Genomic DNA, 22819 nt, shown 5'->3' with positions numbered 1-22819 from the left:
ATTGTTATATTAATCACAAATCTTTATTTTCCTTGCTTCGGCTCCTTCTTTCCTTTATTTTCCAAATTCCATTCGATGAAAATAAATGCATAAAACCTTTATAATGATAAGTAAATTATATATATATATATAGCTTACGTTGTTTCATTTCTTTCCTTTTGTTCCTTTATAGCTTCGGCCAAGGAAAGAAATAATAATAATAATAATAATAATAATAATAATAATAATTTTATTTTTTTAAATATTTTATTATAACAAAAATTATTTAAAAATTTTAATAAATTTTAGATTTAAAATATTATAAAATTTAATTTAATTATTTTTAAAAAAATATTTTTTTAAATAAAATTTTTAATAAATATAATAAATCATGAATAACGTATTATTTAATTTTTAAAAACTCAGATTATTATATATTGAACCAAATATATTTATTTTTAAGTAGTGTCTAATTCGTATATATTGTCGTTATATATCTTTTTAATTCTTTAGAATATATTATTCTAAAAAGTTATTCGTTTATGATGTGTTTACATATTGTTACGGCCTTACCCAAACATTGTGCGGGCCAACCCGACCCATAGACCACACGACCCGAACAGTCGGGTGCGAGGCGCTCGACCACCGACCCGGACACGCGTCCTTGACAGCTCTCTACTACAGCTGTATGGGAAAGCTTCGAGGAAGGTGGGTCTGCCCTTGCGGGACCCACTTCTGACATGGTATATATAGGAAGAGTCCTACCCCTCCCCCGAGGTACGTCACATACCATTTTTTCACTTTTCGCCTGCGTACTTGACTGACTAGAGTATCGGAGTGTCTTTACAGGTGACACCCCCCTTCTCCACACGAAGAGCTCGGGACGTCGGCTACTCCACCTCCAACCTAGCAACCCGAAACCAGGCGATACCCCATCTCACCAACCGAAATATCACCCTGATCCGTCCGGTACCCGAGCAACCGTACATTGGCGCCGTCTGTGGGAACTGCCTGAATGGATGTCGTACTGGGTCCCGGAGAACCAGGCTGCGGGGCCGAGCACAGAGGGGATGCCTCGGTGGCTTCCTTCCGGGAGCGCACGAGGTCCCCTCCACGACGAACCGAGTCGTCTTCACGATCTCAAGAAAGACACCCTTTTGGGGGGGAACAGGCAGCAACAGTGCTAGAATCATGCAGGAACTGCGTCACAGGATGCAAAACCTGGAGCGCCAGCTGACAGATCAGGAACATCACCAACGAACTCCTAAACCAAGCTACTCCCGTTCTCCTCCGAGAAGTCACTCCAGGCGAACGCCTAGCCCGCGATCTGAATCCGAGAGACCGGGAAGACGGCGGGGGAAGGCCAAGGAGAACGCGGTGACCCGTGATAATGGGCGCAACCCCGTTTCATTGTTCCATCCTCGAGGTCCGGCTACCAAAGCACTTTGATAAGCCAACGAACATGAAGTACGACGGAACCCAAGACCCGCAGGAGCACCTTATGGCCTTCGAGGCCAGGATGAACCTGGAGGGAGTGGGAGACGAAGTGAGGTGCCGCGTTTTCCCGGTCACTCTGGCGGGACCTGCAATACGGTGGTTTAACAGCCCCCTGCAGGGCTCAGTGGCCAGTTTTTCGGACATTAGCCGCGCTTTCCTAGCCCAATTTACTACCAGAATCGCAAAGGCAAAGCACCCGATCAATTTTCTCGGGGTGACTCAGAGGTCCGGCGAGCCAACCAGAAAATATCTAGACCGGTTCAACGATGAGTGCTTGGAGATCGACGGGCTAACTGATTCGGTAGCTAGTCTATGTTTGACGAATGGACTTCTGAACGAGGACTTCAGGAAGCATCTCACCACGAAGCCGGTGTGGACGATGCAAGAGATCCAAATCGTAGCCAGGGAATATATCAACGATGAAGAAGTCAGTCAAGTCGTGGCTGCCAACAAGCGGCAGCCCTCCTACAATCAACCTCGGCAGCACGGTGGCAGAGAAAGGCAGAAGGAGCACGTCTGAGATGGCGATCCGGGCAAGACATTCAGGCCGTTTCCTCAAGTCGAAAAGTTCACCAATTACACCCCCTCACCGTCCCCATCATAGAAGTTTATCAGCAGATAGCCGAGAAGGGAATTTTGTCGAAGCCCCGACCTCTAAAGGACCAAACCGGGGGGAACAAGAGCCTCTATTGTGATTATCATAAGGGCTATGGACATAAGACGCAAGATTGCTTCGACCTGAAGGACGCGCTAGAACAAGCGATCCGGGACGAAAAACTAGCCGAATTCTCCCACCTCATCAAGGAACCAAGGAGACGAGATCGCGACCGCGAGGGAGAGGACAAGACCCGTGCAGTGAAGCAACGTCATGAGCCGGAGGACAACGAACACGGCCTTACCATAGTGAACGTGGTAACAGCAAGAGACGCTGCTCCAAGGTCAAAGTCGGCACACAAGAAAGACGCCAAAGTCTTGGCGGTTTCATCATCTTCCGCGCGAGGCTGCAAGAGGTTTCCACCCATCTCGTTTGGTCCGAAGGACCAATGGTTTGATGAGGTCGTGGAAAACCCTCCCATGGTCATCACGGCCAGAGTGGGAACCGGCCTCATCAAGCAGATCCTCGTAGACACCGGGGCTGACTCGAATATCATGTTCCGCAACGTGTTCGATGCCTTGGGTCTACGGGATGCCGACCTAAAGACTCACCAGCACGGCGTTGTAGGCTTAGGCGACCACTTCATCAAGCCAGACGGGATAATCTCCCTACCGGTATCCGTAGGACAAGGACAGGGAAGAAGATCGGCAATGGCTGAGTTCGTGGTCCTATGAGACTCCATGGCCTACAACGTCATCCTAGGAAGGAAGACTATCAACGATCTCGGGGCAGTAATCAGTACAAAGATGTTGGTAATGAAGTTTATCGCTGATGACGGATCCGTGGGATCCATGAAAGGAGACTTGGAAACGGCAGTCGCTTGAGACAATACCAGTCTCTCCTTAAGGAAGAAATCTAAAGAGGCATCAGGAGTGTTCCTCGCTGACTTGGACGCTAGAGTTAACGACAAGCCAAGACCCGAAGCGGAAGGGAACTTAGAGGGGTTCAGAGTTGGCGACACGAAGGAGAAGTTCACATTCGTGAACAGAAACCTCCCACACGACCTGAAGGAACCCCTAATGGAAATGATCAGGGCTAACGGTGACCTATTTGCTTGGACGCCGGCCGACATGCCGGGGATAGACCCCTAACTCATGTCGCACCACTTGGCCGTCAAGCCGGAGGCCAGACCGGTGGCTCGGAGCAGAAGGAAAATGTCACAAGAAAGAGCAGAGGAGGTGGCCAGGCAGACGGCCAACCTCCTTGAAGCCGGATTTATTCAGGAACTCGACTACTCGACATGGCTGTCGAATGTAGTTCTAGTAAGAAAGCACAATGGAAAATGGAGGATGTGTGTGGATTACTCCGATCTCAATAAAGCATGCCCCAAGGACTGTTACCCCCTACCCAACATTGATGCGCTCGTCGACGCGGCGGCGAGATACCGGTATCTGAGCTTTATGGATGCTTATTCTGACTACAATCAGATACTGATGCACCGGCCAGACGAAGAGAAAACAGCATTCATAAAACCGGGAGGAATCTATTGCTACAAGGTAATGCCATTTGGCCTGAAGAACGCCGGGGCCACGTACCAAAGGTTAATGAACAAGATATTCAGCGACCTCATAGGCAAAACGGTGGAAGTATATGTGGATGATATCCTAGCAAAGACCACCCGGCCTGAGGACCTCTTAAGCAACCAAGGAAATGTGTCCGCTTCCTTCCGACAGCACGGCATGAGGCTCAACCCACTCAAGTGTTCCTTTGACATGGAAGCAGGAAAGTTTTTAGGGTTTATGATAACCCAAAGAGGGGTGGAGACCAACCCTGAAAAGTGTCAAGTAATACTCCAAATGAAGAGTCCGGGCTGTGTCAAGGATGTTCAGAGGTTGTCAGGAAGGCTTACCGCACTATCCCTCTTCCTCGGGGTGTCGGCTACGAAGGCCCTGCCATTTTTCAACCTGATGAGAAAGGGGATAGAATTTGAATGGACCCCGGCATGCGAGGAATCATTCAATCATTTCAAAGAGATTCTTGAAACACCACCTGTACTCGGGAAGCCCAAAGTCGGAGAACCGCTCTACCTGTACTTGGCCATAACAGAGGAAGCGATGGCGGTGGTTCTGGTGTGGGAGGAAGGGAAGGTTCAGCAACCAATTTACTTCGTGAGCAAAGCACTGCAAGGAGCAGAATTGAGATACAGCAAATTAGAGAAGTTGGCACTTGCACTCCTAACCTCTTCCCGTCGATTACGACAGTACCTCCAAGGTCATCAGGTAGTCGTGAGGACAGACCAGGAAATCCGCCAGATACTCTAGAAACCCGACCTAACGGGAAGAATGATGACTTGGGCCATCGAATTGTCCTAGTACGACTTGCAATATAAACCCAGGCATGTGATTAAGGCATAGGCCATGGCCAACTTCTTGGTAGAAGTAACAGGAGACTCGGCCGAGACAACGAGCATACGGTGGAGGCTCCACGTAGATAGGGCCTCCAACCAGATGTTCGAAGGTGCCGGGATAATCCTGGAGAGCCCCGCGGTTGACATATATGAACAGTCGATCAAGTTTGAGTTCCTGATATCAAACAATCAAGCAGAGTATGAGGCCCTCCTGGGCGGCTTAATCTTAGCACGGGAAGTCGGAGCCACCAGGCTAGAAGTATACAGTGACTCACAAGTCGTCACTTCTCAGGTCAATGGGACCTACCAAGCCAGAGACTCCCTATTACAGAAGTATCTGGAGAAGGTCAAAGAGTTGAGCAAACAATTCGAGGAGGTCACGATCCAACACGTTCCGAGAGAAAGGAACACACGGGCGGACCTCCTGTCCAAGCTAGCAAGCACAAAACCAGGGGCCGGCAACCGGTCTCTTATTTAGGGTTTGGTAAAGGAGCCAGCAGTCACCCTCCACTTGACAAAGATAGATTCCTCCTAGATGGACCCGATCACTGGCTTTTTAGAAAGCGGCAAGCTCCCTGAAGACGAGAAGGCGGCCAAAGCATTGAGAAGGGAGGCGGCCAAATATGCGACCATACAGGGACAGTTGTTTAAAAAGGGACTCAACCAGCCCTTGTTGAAGTGCCTACACCCTGACCAAACGGACTATGTGCTCAGAGAGTTCCATAAGGGGTGCTGCGGTCATCACATTGGGGGCAAAGTCCTAGCAAGAAAGCTCATCAGAGCTGGTTATTACTGGCCATCGATGATGAAGGAATCCAAAGAATTTGTAAGGAAATGCGTCAAGTGCCAGGAGAACACCAATTTCCATAAGGCGCTGGCGGTCGAGCTAAGTCTATTGACGTCTTCCCGACCTTTCTCACAGTGGGGAGTCGACCTCTTAGGACCTTTCTCGGTCGGTCCGAGACAAGTCAAATATCTCGTAGTTGCTATCGACTACTACACCAAGTGGATAGAGGCTGAGCCACTAGCCAGTATATCCTCATCCAATTGTCGAAAGTTTATGTGGAGACAGGTGATAACTCGATTCGGCATCCCGGAAGTCGTTATATCTAATAACGGGACACAGTTCACTGATAAGAAGTTCGTGGAGTTCCTCACCGGTTTGGGCATAAAGCAAAAGTTTTCATCTGTAGAACATCCCCAAACCAACGGCCAAGTTGAGGCTGCAAATAAGGTCATCTTGCTAGGCCTCAAGAAGCGGCTTGATAAGAAAAAGGGTGCATGGGCTGACGAACTCGCCTCAGTTCTCTGGTCTTACCGAACGACCGAGCAATCATCCACGGGAGAAACCCCTTTCCACCTGACATACGGGGTGGATGCTATGATACCCGTGGAGATCGGCGAGCCGAGCCCATGACTACTTCTGGAGGGAGTAGAGGAAGCTGTAGAGAAGGATCTAGTAGATGAGGCTAGAGAGATCGCCCATTTGTCAGAAGTAGCACTGAAGCAAAGAATGGCCCTGTGCTACAACACCAACGTACTCAGGAGAGAATTTGAACAAAATGACCTGGTCCTGCGGCGCAACGACATCGGGCTGCCGGCTCAAGGGGAAGGTAAGCTAGCGGAAAACTGGGAAGGTCCCTACAGGGTCAAAGAGGTGATTGGTAAGGGCGCCTACAAATTGGAGAGGCTCGATGGCAAGGAAGTCCCAAGAACCTGGAATGCGGGTAACTTAAGAAGATTTTATTCTTAGTTCAAACACGCCGAGTAGGCGACTTGACCAGCTCAGTAATACCCGGGTTTCCCTTTACCGTCAGATAATTTACTTTCGTTAAATACTTATCATTGCAATAGACTTGTTCAACTGTCGATTAATGTTCACTTGTTAAATTTACTTTTTCCCATTTATATACCCCACGACAACAAATTTCTTATAATACACGTTAAACGAGACAACAACACGGTACCCCGGGACTGATCACCCCGGAAACCGACTAAGTTAACACCATAACAAACGGCTGCAGTGATAGTGAAGCCACGACTTAGCTTCATCAAATTACCAACACAACGGTAAACAAACGCGAGCGACAAGCTAATACCAACAAAACTGTAATAGAATAGAACGAAAATGCACTGCCGAATAAGCAGAAAAAGACGGTAATCATAAGCCGACCAAGCGACTATCAAAGTACTTTAAAAATCACAAGTTCTACAAACCGCGCGGCAAGTTCTACAACAAAATTACAAATTCCATGCAAGCGTACAGAGATCATTTCTTCGGCATATCGACAATCTTGCCATCTTTGATTGTTTTTAAAACCCCAATTGCCGATGTGTCGAAGTCAGGAGCCAGAATTTTCACTTGAGCTTTAAGGGCCTCTTCAGTCATCAGGATCGTGCTCTTCCCCTGCTTCACGGTCTCTTTGTACTTCTTCTTAAACTCTTCAGCTTCGGCTTGAGCAGTCTTAGCTGACGAGACGGCCACATCGCGTTCTTTCTCCAAAGCAGCCACCCGACCCTACGCAGCATTGAGCTGGCTCTCCAAAGACATCTCACGCTCGGTTAGCCAGGAGACGGTGGCATCAGAGGTCTTCAATTTCTCCTCACCGGATGTGGCCTTCTCCTCGGCAGCTTTGAGCTTCTCCTCCGCTTTGGACAGCTGCTCCCGAAGTGTTTCAACTTGAGTCTTAAATTGATTGTTGGCCTTAACAGAAGATTCGAGCTTCCTATGCATCGACTGCATTTTCGACAGCTCAAACTCGGCCTTCCGAGCTATGGCGGCACCACGGAGGAGAGTACGGTTCATCCACCTCGCCTGCCCCGCAAGGTCTGAGCCATGGAAATGTTCCTCCGTGCCGGGAAGCAGCTGGGAGTCTATAAAGTTTCCGGCATCGAAGTTCCTCTCCATCACGGTGAGGGCTCCTTCAGGACTGGAGGACGACTTCTGCCTCTTTGGGTTGTGGATAACCTTCAAGTCATCATCCTCGACTTGTGAATTAGAGGTCGAGCCCCCAGTACCGACCACCTCCTCATGAACAGGAGAGTCACGCGCCTCGTCAGCATTGCGGTCCGGCATCTCGACATCATGGGGTGGAGACACCCCCTGTTATCCTTATTTTCAGGTGGGGCCTCCGGCTTCCCGTCGATCGTCTCTTCATCACTGTCATCAGCCAAGAAGGTATTATACAAATTCTCAAGACCTGTCATCTCGGCAGACATTCCCACTACAACAAAATAGTAAACCAGGTTAGTCGTGAAATTGGCGTAACAAATCGAAGCAACAGTAACGCAAGAAATTCAAGTTAAAGCTACTCACAAATATAATTTCTAGCGACCTCCCGGTCACCCATAAGGAGGTGGAAATTCACGTGGTTTCTCCCAAAGACGGCCAACAACACGTCGGCAATCTTTTTGTCTACAGCGGACATCCCTTGTAGGTCACCTTAATAAAGGTGTTGGACCCTGCCCCGAAACTCCAATACGTCGGGATGAGGCGTTGCCCTTCTAACGACAGCCAGAAGGGATGGCGACCTTTGACTGGGCACACCTTGAAATACTTGTCCTTGAACCCATGATAAGAGTCCTCGAACAAGGCAAAAATCCTCCGACAACACACAAGAGAGGACATAACATGCCACCAACGACCCTCACGATCATTGCTGGCGCGTTGGGGGCACTGTTACGGCCTGGCCCAAACATCGTGCGGGCCGACCCGACCCATAGGCCACACGACCCGAACAGTCGGGCGCGAGGCGCTCAACCACCGACCCGGACACGCGTCCTTGATAGCTCTCTACTACAACTGTATGTGGAAGCTTCGAGGAAGGTGGGTATGCCCTTGCGGGACCCACTTCTGACACGGTATATATAGGGAGGGTCCTACTCTCCCCCAAGGTACGTCACATACCATTTTCCCACTTTTCGCCTGTGCACCTGACTGACTAGAGCGTCGGAGTGTCTTTGCAGGTAACACCCCCCTTCTCCAGCAACCCGGAACCAGGCGATACCCCATCTCACCAACCGAAATATCACCCCGATCCGTCTGGTACCCGAGCAACCGTACACATATATAATAATATAACTATATTATATGTATGTCAAAAATTAATTATTAAATTAATTATTTATATAAAATATATTAAAATATAAAATATATATTATAAATAAATTAAACTACACATATACATATATATACACAAATAAATAATAGTTGATTTAGTAGTTGATTTTTTTTTTATGTATATACAGTATTTATGTGCATAATTTCCAGATTTTTTCACAATTCTTTCGTCTTTCAAAATCATTGATCGATGAGTCACACACACCAGGTTTTATTATTTATAAGTTTCTTTATATATGAAACGATTATATCTTTTTTGCTCTATAGGGATTGAAAGACACATAAACCGTAGCTTGATATAATTATTTTCATATATAGTCACCAAAAAAAAATTATGTTCATATATAATTATCAAGGATCACAAGAGATCAGTGGCTGAATACAAGAGAAAACTCTGATTGAAAATCTAAAACTAAAACCTCACTATCATCAGAATATGTTTTCAAAGGAAATTTTTTAAAATGTGAAAATTTTTTGGAGATCACACGCCTTTTTTATATTTTTCCCACCTTTTTCATGCGTCAATCTATATTTTTTTTTTTTATTCATACAACTCACACACATTCATACTCATACAGCAGATCCCACCATGTCTAGGGAGATTCGAACCCAGATGAAATATATTAAGATACATCATGATAGACTAGTGAGCAACTAATGCCTCAGCTGCTGTTTATAGCTTAATGTAACCATTGTTGATCATCCATTCCAAACTCCAATGGTTGTTGACGTTCTTTAAGGTCCAGTAAGACCATCCAAACGTTGCTCTTCCATAAACATCTAATTGGGCTTTTGCAAATCTTTGGTAATCCTCTTTCGTAGCTTCATTAACTTTCCATTCAGAAACCCATTCACCTAGAATTCCAATTAATATTAGGCCAATTGTAATTAAATAAGTTCTTAGATTAAATAATATGACAAATTAATTAATGATTTGGCAAGATAAAATAAATTTGAAGCCTCTCATATAAATTTTTAGGGGAGAGAAATAACCATAGGAATAAAAACCAAATGTTTTAAATTGAAAAAAAAATAAAAAATTATGTTGTTTGTAAGACCCATAAACTTATTTAGCTTAACATCAAATTATTTAAGAAAAAAATCCCCAACACGGTGATGTTTTTTCTATATTTTTATGGCCAACATAATTTGTATGCTTTGAACTATTTTTATGCCTTATAATAGTTTCTAACTATCATGTATCTTAACATAAACAAAGTAAAATGATCAATGGTTTAGCATATGCGTGCTCCTATATCTTAATACATGTATGAATCGAGATATATATCTGGTTGAACTTATAATTCTAATCAATGAAATTATCTTGGCCAAAAACAAAAACAAAAGCTACGTAATCAATAGTAGCGAATATTCAAAACATTGTGCATTCGATTTTTTTCCCCTCTTGTATTATCAATAGAATTTATAAAAGAGGTCTTCCAATCACTAAAAGAGGCAATCCGCGCGTGCATATGCATCTCAAATTAATGCACGATCTGAGCTAGCATCGCCCTGATCAAAAAGTGTAATATGGCCCATTTTTTTTTTACTAAAAATAAGGAAATTAGAGCCCGCAACTTTTTAGATGAATATAAAAAAATTATGTCATTTGAGTTATAGTTCTTTAGTGTAATATAGGCAATTTAAACTAATATTTATATTGAATTAAATCTAAAATACCATCAAAATAACATCATATTTTAGATGAAATAAATACTTATAACATATTTAACATGCATTTTAAGATTAATTGTAATTATTTATTCTTAATTTATATCGTAACTCTCATTATTTTAACAATTATGAATAAAGCCAAGAGATTTTGTTTGTGTTTATTGACGAAATAGGATGTTTTGTATTTGTTGGATTTATTTTATTTAAATTAGTTATTTTTCACTTGAAATTCACTTCACATTATTGTATTGAATTTTTTTTTAAATAAACAAAAAAAAAAATAACTAAATGATTGTTAGATGTTAACTACTCACAAACTTTATTTGTCTATCAATATTTTTTTATATTTTTTGCCATATTTATAAAGATCGTGGATAATTTTTAAAGATATTAAAAAAATACAATTAAAAAGAATGTCAATATGAATTTGAAAATGGCTTATCATCTTGCTAAGAGCAATAATAGCATAGAAAACTGTTTTGCTTGAAAAATGGTCTAGTAAATAAAAAAAAAAAAAAAAAAAGGTGAGGGAAAGGAATCATTCAATATTCAATAATGTTATATCTACCTAGACATAAACACGTGTGATCCACGAAAAATGTTAGTCCCACATGATTATGTGAATGAGGCCGGTGTTGGTTGTATAGCAGTAATAACTAGAATATTTTAAAATAAAAAAAAAAAAAAGTGTGATTAGAAGACTGACCGACAAAGGTAAGAGGGCCATTTGAGGTTGTAACAAAAGTCAAGTCCGAAGAGCGGTTTGTTTGGATGAAATCAATGTTCTGTTGGACGGTTAAGTTGTCAAATTTGGATTCAAAGAGGCTGTAGTAGTGGACATCAATCACTGTTTTCATAAGGCCAGTGGCAACAGGGAAGAATTCCCTTGGGTCTGAGGACCCTAACCGATTTGACAAAACAACATAAGCTGTCTTTGAGTGTTTGCGCACTGCTTCATACCCAGCTTTGTAGTACTTGTTCAAAGCCTCTAAGGTGGCACCTGGTGATAGAGGCTCGTTTATCAGCTCAACCGCATACAGGCTTGTGCTTTTTGCGTACCTGTAACCATATTTCATGCTTTCCTTGCGAATAAATATGTATGTTCACTTAATAACATTTATTTGTAAGAAATAGAAATACACAACTAACCTTGCAGCTAAGAACTCTATAACATTAACGGTTTGTTGGATGTTCTCATCTGTTTTCCCCCATTCTTGAGAAGTGTCTCTGGAGGAGCTATGCTCATACCCATTTTGGGAACCAGGTGCAGCGTGAAGATCAATGATAATTTTCAACCCATATTTCCTACAGTTAGGTCGTTAGTCTTAGTAATAGTTTAAGTATATACTTATGACTATAGTAGCTATATAATTTTAGCAACATTTAAAATAATATGTTTTTTATTTATTCAATTTTCTTCTTAACGTTTTTTATTTATTTTAAAATTATCCATTAACATTTTTAATTTTATCACCAATATTTCAGATAGAATTAACATGTAGGAATAATTTTGATACAAAATAAAATGACCAAGGATAAAATTAAATATAATTTAAAAATATTTTTTAAAAAAATCACAAACATTAAAGATAAAAAAAACATTCTTTATCCAAAAATAAAATATAACTACTGTAACCAATATAACAGTCTTTTTACAATATAAAATATAATAATTTCTTATTATATTATTTATCGTATAATCAGACTTACCTAAAGCCATAAGAGAGTTGATCTATATATATTGAGTTTCAAAACAAGAAAAAAAGGTGTGTATTTAAAATAACTGTTCGCTCTTAGAATTTAAATGAGTAGAGGAGAGTAGTGGATTTTTTTTAAATAAATAAACTAAATATAATATTTAAATATATCCGCATAAACTAAAAAAATTATGTTTCTTTTTTTTTCAATTTTACTTATCTTGTTTGCAAGTGGGAGACACTTACGAATGTATTTTGATCCTCAATAAACACGAAATGCATGAGAAATATCAAATAAGATATGATGCGATATGTTTGTAGTTGTAGATACTAAAGACAAGAGATATATATTGATAACTATCTCAATGGTTTCCACTGCAAGCAAGATAAGTAATGTAGGAAAAAACATAATTTATTGTTTTGGGTCTATATCCATAAATATTACATTTATTTAAACAAAGATAAAGAGTAGAATTTTAAGTAGATATGGAACTTACTGAGCCCAGAAGAAGGCATTGTCTAGAGCATGCAAGGAACCAGCAACATAAGGAGAGGGTGGAGTTGGATCACTTGCTATCCACCATCCAACCGGAATTCTAAGTGCATTTATTCCCTTACTCGCTATCATCTTCAAATCATTTTCAACAATGAAACTGTTCCAGTGGTCCTAACAAGCAAATAAATTAACAAAATTAAACACTCCCACCGTCATTCATCATTATTAATTCCAATAAATAACTTGCTACATATCACACAAGACCATAAATGATTTCCGGGAAAATTTTGCAAATAGACATCGAGACAGTGAAGCCCATATATAGCTAATCTAATAATTCCTTCATGCAATAATGCTTCGTTTCTGACTTTCTGCACATCCTCACAGGCTCACACAACTAGCAAGTTTGGCAAGGAACGATAAAAATTACAAAAAAAAATAGAACAATTTTTCCAGTAAATAATTAGTCAACAAATTTTTTTTTTAATTAATTGTATACACACATTTTTCTTTTCCTTTTCTGTTACAAACAAGACTCGGTCGATGACTTAAATGGAGGGGAAAATTAAACTACATATCAATTTTTAAATTTGAAATCTCATTCATATTATTTAAACCTTTTACTGCTAGCAGACCAATTCTAATAACTTTAAAACCGCATGCTAATGTTAATAAGGAACTGGAAAAAAGATAAAAAAGAAAAAAAAGTATTATCTTAAGTTTAAATATAATAATATATATAGTCTGACATTTTGAAACACATAATAATGTTTTATGAGTCTTTGTTATAATGATAAATATATAAAAAATAAATAAAAAGAACAAGTAGATTTTAAAAAAAAAAATTGAGATGGATTTATAAATTATATACATTATATGTTTTTTAAACAATCTTATGGATCTATTCTAGAATTTTTCAAGACTTAATTATATATTTTATTACTAAAAATATGTAGCTTTTTCAAATGAAGAGACCCGTGTTTAATCTTTTTATTTTCCTTATTTCTTTATTTTCTCCTCACCTAATCTTCCATGGTCCACTTTGGTGGTCCAATTAAAATAAAATCAATTTCATTATCTTCAAAATATCAAAAATAAGAATTTAGATATTTAAAAGTGAAAATATTTGTAAGATAATAAATTAATTATTATTAATTTTATAATTTATATAAAATATATGTTTTTATATAGTGGGTGTAAGTATGGTATTATTTTCTTTGTCATTCTATAAGTTTATTGGCAGACTAAGGCTTAGTTTGGTAAATCTTTTATTTTTTAAAAGTAGTTCATAAAAGCTAATTTTTAAAAGATGACTTTTTAAAAGTTGTAATATTTATGTTTGATAAATCAAATTAAAAATAGTTTTAAATAAATACAAACAATAATAATTACGTTTGGTAAAATAGCTTTTAAGATTTAAATAAAAATACTATAATAGACATAAATATAAGTATTAAATTTAAAAATTAGTTAACATATAAGGTTATATTAGACTTTTAAATTTTAAAAAGCACAAGCCAATTTTAAAAAAACTCTATCTTAGATGCTTTCAAAAGTATCCTAATCTTTTAAAAGTTACAAGTACAAACACATTATTTTTGTTATTTACTAAACACAAAATGAGAAACTTAAACTTTTAAAAAGTACAAATACCTTTTCAAAAAACTTTACTAAATCAAGCTTAAGAGTGCTTAAGACATTTCCTTCTCATATTTTTTACGTTTCTTTTATACCAAAAAAAAAAAGAAAAAAAATTAGTTTAAGACATTTGAAATTTTGTAGATTAATTAAATTTATATCTAGTTTTTCGAGATTATTTTAAACTAATAATCTAAAAAAATTATTCACCCATTATTATTACATGTAAAAAGAGAAAGTTAACATGTACACATTTTGCGTGTGTCGTTTTTGTTAAAAGAGCCATTTAGATAAATACATTTAAAATATTTTTTTAAGATATATTTTAGTTGATATTATTTTTTTTAGTTCATATAATCAATTAAACTATATTATTTTTATTAAAATTAGACTAAATAAATTAATTTGATAAAAAAATGATAAATCAAATTTTAAACTGGTCTAAATTAATATTATTTTTTATAAAAAGTGACAATAATATTCTTATTATAGAAAATGACTAAAATATTCCTATTATATATATTAATTTTAAAAATCCTAAATTCTAGCCGTTTACTTCTCTGCCGTTATAAGATTAGAATTTAGAGTTTTTAATATATATATATATATATATATATATTAGTAGGAGTATTTTAGTCATTTTCTATAATAAGGGTATTTTAGTTATTTTTTATAAAAATAATATTAATTTAGATCGGTTTAAGATTTGATTTTCCATTTTTCGGTCAAATTAATTTGTCTGGCCTAATTTTGATAAAAATAAAATTATTTAAATTTTAGTTACTAAAAAAATCTTTAAAAAAAGATGTTTTAGACGTCTTTATTGAAGTAGCTCCCTTTTGTTAATTAAAAAAAAAAACTTTAACTTAGAGTAAAAATTATGAAATTTTTTATGAGTTATAGAAATTATGAGATTTTTTATGAGTTAAATATTAAAGTGGTCTCTGACAAACCCCATTTGTAAGGTTTATCTTGTATTGATTTTTGGGGATTTTATCACCTTTTACCCATATTTATTCAAGAAATAGCATGGTTTTATATATTCTCCTTTAATTGTGCTTGAATGTGAAAACATACTTTTTAGGACTCAAAATAGCTAAATTTAATTCACCTTGATTCTATTAGATGCCTTGATATGTTTGTTAAGTGATTTAAGGTTTAGGAGGCAAAGATTGGATCAAGGGAATGAAGAAAGAAAGCATGAAAAGTTGGAGAACTCATGAAGAAATGAAAGAACCGGAAAGCTGTCAAGCCGACCTCTTTGCACTTAAACGACCATAACTTGAGCTACAGAGGTCCAATTGATGCAGTTCCAGTTGGGTTGGAAAGCTAACATCCGGGGCTTCGAAACGATATAAGATTTGCCATTGTTGCATCGCGTATAGGGGCGCGCACGCGCACGGTACGCGGACGCGCCGATGGTGGCACATGACCCACTTAATGCAAACGTGGCCAGCAATTTTAGAAGCCTTGTGGGCTCAATCCAACTCATTTCTGATGCTATTTAAGCAAAGGATTGAAGGGGAATCAACATACTTTTCATACTTAGAAGTTAGTTACCATTAGTTTAGTTTTAGCTTAGTTTTAGTAGTGAGAGTTAGTTTCTAGAGAGAGAAGCTCTCTCTTCTCTCTAGAATTAGGATTAGAATTAGGTTTAGTTTTTAGATCTAGGTTTTAATCTTTGCTTTCTTCCACTTCTATCTCTCAATTCTTTGTTGCTACATTCAATCTTCTTCTATTCCTTTGTTGTAATTTCCTTTATGTTGTTCTTATACTTTGTTGTAGATCTAGTATTGTTCCTTCTACATTCTTCCAATTCAATAAGAGGTAATTCATAATAAATGTGTCTTCTTTACTTTTCTATTGTTGATCTCTTGTTTTTGTAGTTGTAGATTCCTTTAATTCTTGCATTTAATAATGTTTACTCCTCTTGCACTTTATGTGTTTGTTGAAATGTCTCTTTTAGTTTTAGTGTAGATTTTGTTCCTCTTGGCCTAGGTAGAGTAATTAGTGACACTTGAGTTATCTAATTCCTTTGTTGATTGATAATTGGAGAGATTGCTAATTGGTTTGGAGTGCACTAAAGCTAGTCTTTCCTTGGGAGTTGGCTAGGACTTGTGGCTCAAGTCAATTCATCTACTTGACTTTCCTTTAATTAGTAAGGGTTAACTAAGTGGTAGCAATGAACAATTCTCATCACAATTGAGAAGGATAACTAGGATAGGACTTCTAGTTCTCACACCTTACCAAGAGCCTTTTATAGTTGTTAGTTTATTTTCATTGCCATTTACTTTTCATGCTTCTTATCCAAAACCCCAAAATAACTCATAACCAATAACAAGACACTTTATTGTAATTCCTAGGGAGAACGACCCGAGGTCCAATACTTCGGTTTATAAATTTTAGGGGTTTGTACTAGTGACAAACAACTTTTTGTATGAAAGGATTAGTGATTGGTTTAGAAACTATACTTGTAACGAGAATTCATTTGTGAAATTCTATACCATCAAAAATCCAATCGTCAGTCTCTAAACTTGCAATCGAATTTTAAACTAGTCCTTTAATTTAAAATTATTTTAAATTTATTCCTGAATTTACCAACAATCATTCTTGAGATATTTTTCGATAACAAATTAATAACGTAGTTGGATAGAGACCACGCTGAAGTTGTAAACATCGTCGTTTCCTTTCTAGCCTCCAAATACAACGAAAACAACGTTGTTTTGAGTATTGAGAGAGGTTTAATGCGTTGGAGTTACTATACCTCTATCTCTCATGAAGTTTTTTTTTTCTTCTCTTAATCCCTGCAGCTACCTTATAGCTGTCAATGCCTCCACTGCAGGAGCAACAACAATTTCTCAACATAGAATCCCTGACTTGAATCGACATGATAACTCTCTCACAGTCGGAGTTTCATGCCTTGTCTTTCTCCTTCTTCTCCGTCTTCGATTTTCACTCCACTCGTTGCCACCTTATCACTCCCAAAATTGACCCCTTCAATGAGAGCTCTGGACCTCACTGCCAGACATATACTTTCGTTTTCGCTGCCCCAAGTCCTCTTCCATCGGCTGCCGATGTCATGTTATTGGCCTTTTCTTCGCTGCTAAGCTACCTTCTTTCCCTTTCAATGACCTGAGAAATGCCGAAAACTGTGTAATCATCGATTATCTGAAACGGTTTATCAGAAAAGATTCAAAATTCGACAGTTTGCTCTACCTTCTTCTGCTTCTACACTGGTCGTTTACTACGGAAGTGGTGCTGTCGAGGGGAGAGGAGAACTTGCTATGGTGAAATTCGAGGAGAGGAAGAGGAAGAGAGAGAGGAAACTTAAGCTGAAGGTGAATTTGGAAAAATCCTATAGTAGGATGGAGATTATGAACAAAGAGTGGTGATCAATCTAATGGAGCTAGCAAAGATAAAGGATCACACTTTCTAGACCTTAAATTGGAACTAGAATTATGAACCAATAATAAAAACGGAATTGAGTCAAAATCTTATAATTATCATGTAATATAGTCATTGGTTATCTATCGTAACTTCTCTCCGAATATTTCATCACTTACTTTACGAATATTCATCGAAAAATATTTTAAGAATGACTATTGTTAATTTCTGAAATAAATTTAGAGAATTTTAAATTTACAAAAAAATTTTAAATTTAATTGTAAATTCAAGAATTATTTTGAGATTTAATTTATTTTTTATTGTTCAATAAATTGTAAAAGAATATAGATAGTCATCATATTGCTTTGAAAGTATACAACTAACTCTTGGGTGAATGAATTCATAAAACTATTTATTCTATTTTATAAATTGACACCACATACACATGCATTATTATAGGGTGAAAAATTTATATATGAAAATATTTTTGTTGTAATATTTCAAAATGAAAATTGTAGTAAGATTTGAAATTATGGATATTGTTTTTTGCATTCTGAAAGCAATTTTATTATTTTTTTTAAGCATCTCATAATTTGTGAAATGATATTTTATTTTATTATTTAATTTTATAATTTTGCAAGAAGTCTGTTTTTTTTAATCTTTTGTTTTTTCGTATGCAAAAAATATTAAAGTGACAAATTCAATATTTTTTTGTGAATACATAATGTCTCCACCATCTTAAGGGTGTCAAGTGTCAACACACCTCATATACACGTATATCGCTTCTAGTACGCATATTCATGCATGTGGATTAAGTTTTTTTAAAATAAAAAATTTAATAAAAAAAATAATAATCTAATTTTTCTTAAATAAAAATAATAAGACCTATCCACGATGAAAATTACATATTTAATAATAATTAATTCTTTATTTTATGACTTTATAATTCTCCTGGTTTGAAAGGATTTTTCCCATGCATTACGACCACCCAAATGTGACTTGAAAATTAAATTTTGGTTGTTTGTAATTATAATCACACATATCAAAATATATTTCCGTACAAAAAAGAATACATAAATGAATATATTTTATATCTTTTAATTAATATAATTTTGAGAATTGGATTATTAAACTGATCTGACTCAATTAAAAAATTAATTGATAACGAATCGAATAAAAAATTATAAAAGTTAATAAAAAATGAGTTAATTAGTTGAACTCGTATGAATTTTTAGAAATTTATTATTTTAAAATAATAAAATACAAAAAATTATTTTATTTAAAAAAATATATTTTATATATAAAAATATCATTTTAATATATTTCATTTAATTTTAATTAAATCTTTATTAAATTTTTAACCCAATTAATTCAATGAGAGGTTCGAAACTTGCTAAGCAATGAATTTAAGTAGTTGTTTCTGGGACAAGTTTGGGGTAAATATAGTTATTGAAATTATAGTTATAGATACCTTCATGACTTGGGGAGCCTTGAGTGGGCCATAACCATTGGTGACCTGGAACTCACCTTGCATCCTTCCACCAATTGTCAGTTGGAATACTGTTGGGTCATCGTCTCTCCATCCGCTTACCTTTGAAATGTCTGCAGTCACCATCACCTCCGACTTTGCCTGCAAATTCACACTTGTGTCATTCCTAGGACTATTCAAACTACCATTCCATCAACCTCATTAATTCATTCTTTCATACTTCTTTTTACTTCTTTTGATACTTCTTGTTAATTTTATTTTTAATTTTTTATTATTAATGTTAACAGTCATGTTATATATTTAATTTTTTTTTAAATTCAATAAAAATTATTTTCATTACACGCCGTGTATACACATATGCGCTTCACTAATGTAAATATATCTTTTTTTTTTGTCTCCGTGTTCCTTCTTCTTTTTGGCATTCTTCCTTTTTTTTCATCACGTTCCTTCTTCTTTTTCGTGTGTTTTCTCTCTATCGTTGTTCTTTTATTGTTGTTGTTGTTATTACATTTTTTCTTTTTCTCATTTTCTTTTTAGTAATTTTACAGCATTAATTTTTTTATTTTATTCAATTTTAAGAAAATAAAACAATAAGAATTATGAAAAAATGAAAGAAGATGAAGAAGAAACAGTAGAATATAAAGAGGAGAAAGAGAAAAAATTTTGAATTATACCAAACTTATCAAAATAAAAATATACTGAAATTTTGATATAAAAGCACAAAAATATCTTTTTTAATATTGTATTTTTTTTTCTTTATTTCTTTCTTTCTTTTAGTTGAATAAATATAGTTTCATAATCTTTCTAATAATTTTGTAGTATTATATATTTTTTTTGTTTGATTTTTTTTATTTTTATACTTATTAAGAAAGTAAAACAAAAAAAATTAAAAAGGTAAAACAAAAAAAATAAATAAATAAATAAATGATTATAAAAAAGAAGAAGAAAAAACAATAGAAGAAAAAGATGAGAAAAATTTTTTTTTTAATACAAATACTCTTTATGATAGATAATTTTAAATTAATTGTTAGATCGATAAATTAATTTTAAAGAGCAATATAAAATGTGTAATACAAAGTTAAACTTATATGTGTCATGAAATTCTAGATCTATATATAAAAGAAAATAAGTTTCTTATTCTTATAAAAATAATACTAGGTTTTTTTTTCTTTTGTCTTTATAAAATATTTATTTTTATTTTAATCCAATAAGATTTGCAAATAATTTATTTTAATCTCATCTATCAGTTTATTTTATTAAGTGTTGACTTGATACATTTAAATATTGACATGAAAAAAATGTATAATATGAACATTTAGCCTATTTTCCAACGCTTAACAAAAAAGTTCAATTGTACCGAAACAAACTATTCAGTCTAACATTATAAATACGGTCTCATTATATTATCAACAATATTTCTACTAATTTCTACCAACTTTTATTTATAATTATATTTAATAAAAATATTTTTATAAATATATTTTTTAAATATATCTCTTTATATATATATTTAAAATATAATAATTAATTATTATTAATAATAAATTAGCAGGTAATATGTTGGTACCTCTACTTTTCCTTATAAATATCAATCAATAAACTCCAACAGCGCAGCACATGCCCAAATCATTTAACGTAATCCAACATTCTCCTATTATTTTAATGTCAACTTGTTAAGAATCTGCACTACTCCAAACACCCAAGTGGGGACAAACAAACAAACAAAACATTTTGAATTTCTTTGGTTATTTTATCATTTTTGTTTCCACAGTTTAATTTAGCTAAAACAAAGTAAATATAAAAGGTAATAACTACCATGTTACCTAATAAGTTAGTAAAGGGTGAAGTATATTTTTTTTTGCTAACGTCTAGTTATATTTAATTTGTTTTTAATGTTTTTAATTTATGTCTAAGTTATCTCTAAAAATTAATTCTATATAAAATATTAGAAATAAAATTAAAACTTTTGAAAGATAATTTTAACATAAACTAAAAATTTTGAGTACAAAACAAATAAATAAAAAATATTAAAAATAAAATTAAATAAAAATAAACATTAAAAATATTTTTTAAAAAAATTATAAATATTAAAAATAAAAATATACTTTATCTATTAGTAAATTACCTGCAAATAGCTACCACTAGTTGTTTTGATTCGAACGCGGTTAGATTTATTACTTTCCTTAACAATATTGAAAGTTAAAGAATCAGTTGAAATATTGGTAATAGCTACAACGTTGATCCCATCTAATCCCACAAACTGCTTGTTGAACACCCTGAATCTGAAAGTGGTCTCGTTCAGCCTCCATAACTACAGAAACAAACAAAATTATAAGATAGCTTAGTTATACTTATGGAAAGAAGATTAATTAAACTTTCAAATTTCTCATAGAATTTTAAATTAGACATTTTGATCTTTAATAAATTTTTATTTATCAAACGTCTATAAAAATTACTTTTGTGAAATATATTCGTCTTTCTGTCGTTTTTAATTAAATTTTTAATATAGGTATTAAACAAATAAGTTCTTTAACAAATTTCATTTTCCAAAAAATATACCCATAAAATTTTATAGAGAATAATATTTTATTGGAAACTTAAGGACCAATTTGAGTGTTTATTTTTTTAGACATGGCTAACTCACCCTGAATGTTTCCCAGCCCGAAGCGGCAGTGCGGTTTGCAACTAGGATCGTTCCTCCTCCGGACTCTGCACACAGATACTTCCCTGTTGTCACAGACTTGAACTGAAGACCAGTTCCATCCTAACCAAAATTGAAGATCAACAATTATATAAACTTGTACTAATATTAATAACAACATGAATAAATATGATGACTTTTACGAATGTTATATAAATAATATTTTCTAACCAAGAAATCCTTGTTTGGAATTCCATCGAAGAGAGAAGGTTTGATCCAACCTTCAGTAACGAGCCAACCACCAAGACTAACTGCTCTCACAGGGGAATCGAGATTTTGTCTTGCTTCATGAGATAGAGAAAGCATTGTGAAGGTAATAACAAAGTTAAGAAGCAATGTTCTGAGGTTGAGACAGATACTCATCTTTAGATGTGTTTGTTATTTGTCTTAACCTCTTCTTCTCTCTGCTTTGAAGTGAGTCCGACCAACTATATATAGGAGACCAAAGATATGCATGTACAAAATGGAGTAATTAAAATACATAGTAAATAGATCAACAAAAATAATATTTATACACCAAAAATAAATCACTAAATCACTCGTTAATGTATTTATATATAAATAAATATATTATTTAATTTATTTTTAATATATATTTATATTCTAACATATATTTTATTCTGATAGTTAATTTTGATGAATAATTTTAATATACACATATCATAATCAATAAATTAACTTAAATTAATCGAATAATTAACTCCTTCCTATCTGCTTAAACACATGCCAAGATAAAAGTTAAAAACACGTGATGACACATTAAACAAAAGAGATATTGAAATTAATCACACATTGTAAGAGATTGCAATATGTAAAAAAATATAGGTAAAAATATATGTATTTGATAGCAAACACTATATCTAAAATGTTTATATCTTTTAAAAGTAAATAGTTTGTAATGTACCACTACTTTTGGGGGGAAATAATTTCCATCGAACCCCATTATATCCAACACCCCAAAAAGCATCTTCGTTAGAACTTTAAAATTAAACTGAAATATAAAATGTTAATTGCTGATTATAAAATGAACAAAATTAATTGACTGGATTTGATACTTGATAGGCTGCTAAAGAAGGAAGTCTCAATTGTCCAATCTTTAAAAAGAATACACAAATAGGGGTCCTTAATGTATAAACCTGCAG

At 35.2% G+C, this 22819-nt stretch overlaps 3 protein-coding genes across 3 annotated transcripts; 2 read left to right on the top strand and 1 right to left on the bottom strand.

Annotated features, from left to right (window-relative positions):
* Positions 1–1369: 1369 nt before the first annotated feature.
* LOC112763319 (uncharacterized) lies at positions 1370–2805 on the top strand. The gene is made up of 2 exons (XM_025809021.1): positions 1370–1990; positions 2095–2805. Exons 1-2 carry the CDS (start codon positions 1370–1372, stop codon positions 2803–2805), a joined length of 1332 nt encoding a protein of 443 aa, XP_025664806.1.
* Positions 2806–4488: 1683 nt separating this feature from the next.
* On the top strand, positions 4489–4956 carry LOC140180611 (uncharacterized). The gene has a single exon (XM_072221861.1). The coding sequence runs from the start codon at positions 4489–4491 to the stop codon at positions 4954–4956; it is 468 nt and encodes a 155-aa protein (XP_072077962.1).
* A 3935-nt stretch (positions 4957–8891) lies between these two features.
* On the bottom strand, positions 8892–22155 carry LOC112765259 (probable glucan 1,3-beta-glucosidase A). The gene is made up of 8 exons (XM_025811176.3): positions 21849–22155; positions 21621–21740; positions 21102–21287; positions 18959–19117; positions 12467–12636; positions 11422–11577; positions 10979–11331; positions 8892–9453 (listed from the first exon to the last, which is right to left on the bottom strand). The coding sequence occupies exons 1-8, from the start codon at positions 22038–22040 to the stop codon at positions 9272–9274; spliced, it is 1518 nt and encodes a 505-aa protein (XP_025666961.1). The 5' UTR covers positions 22041–22155; the 3' UTR covers positions 8892–9271.
* Between the last annotated feature and the right edge of the window lie 664 nt (positions 22156–22819).

This window comes from Arachis hypogaea, chromosome 17 (assembly GCF_003086295.3).
Source record: "Arachis hypogaea cultivar Tifrunner chromosome 17, arahy.Tifrunner.gnm2.J5K5, whole genome shotgun sequence".
NCBI lineage: Eukaryota > Viridiplantae > Streptophyta > Magnoliopsida > Fabales > Fabaceae > Arachis > Arachis hypogaea.
This window is presented reverse-complemented; position numbering and strand designations above follow the sequence as displayed.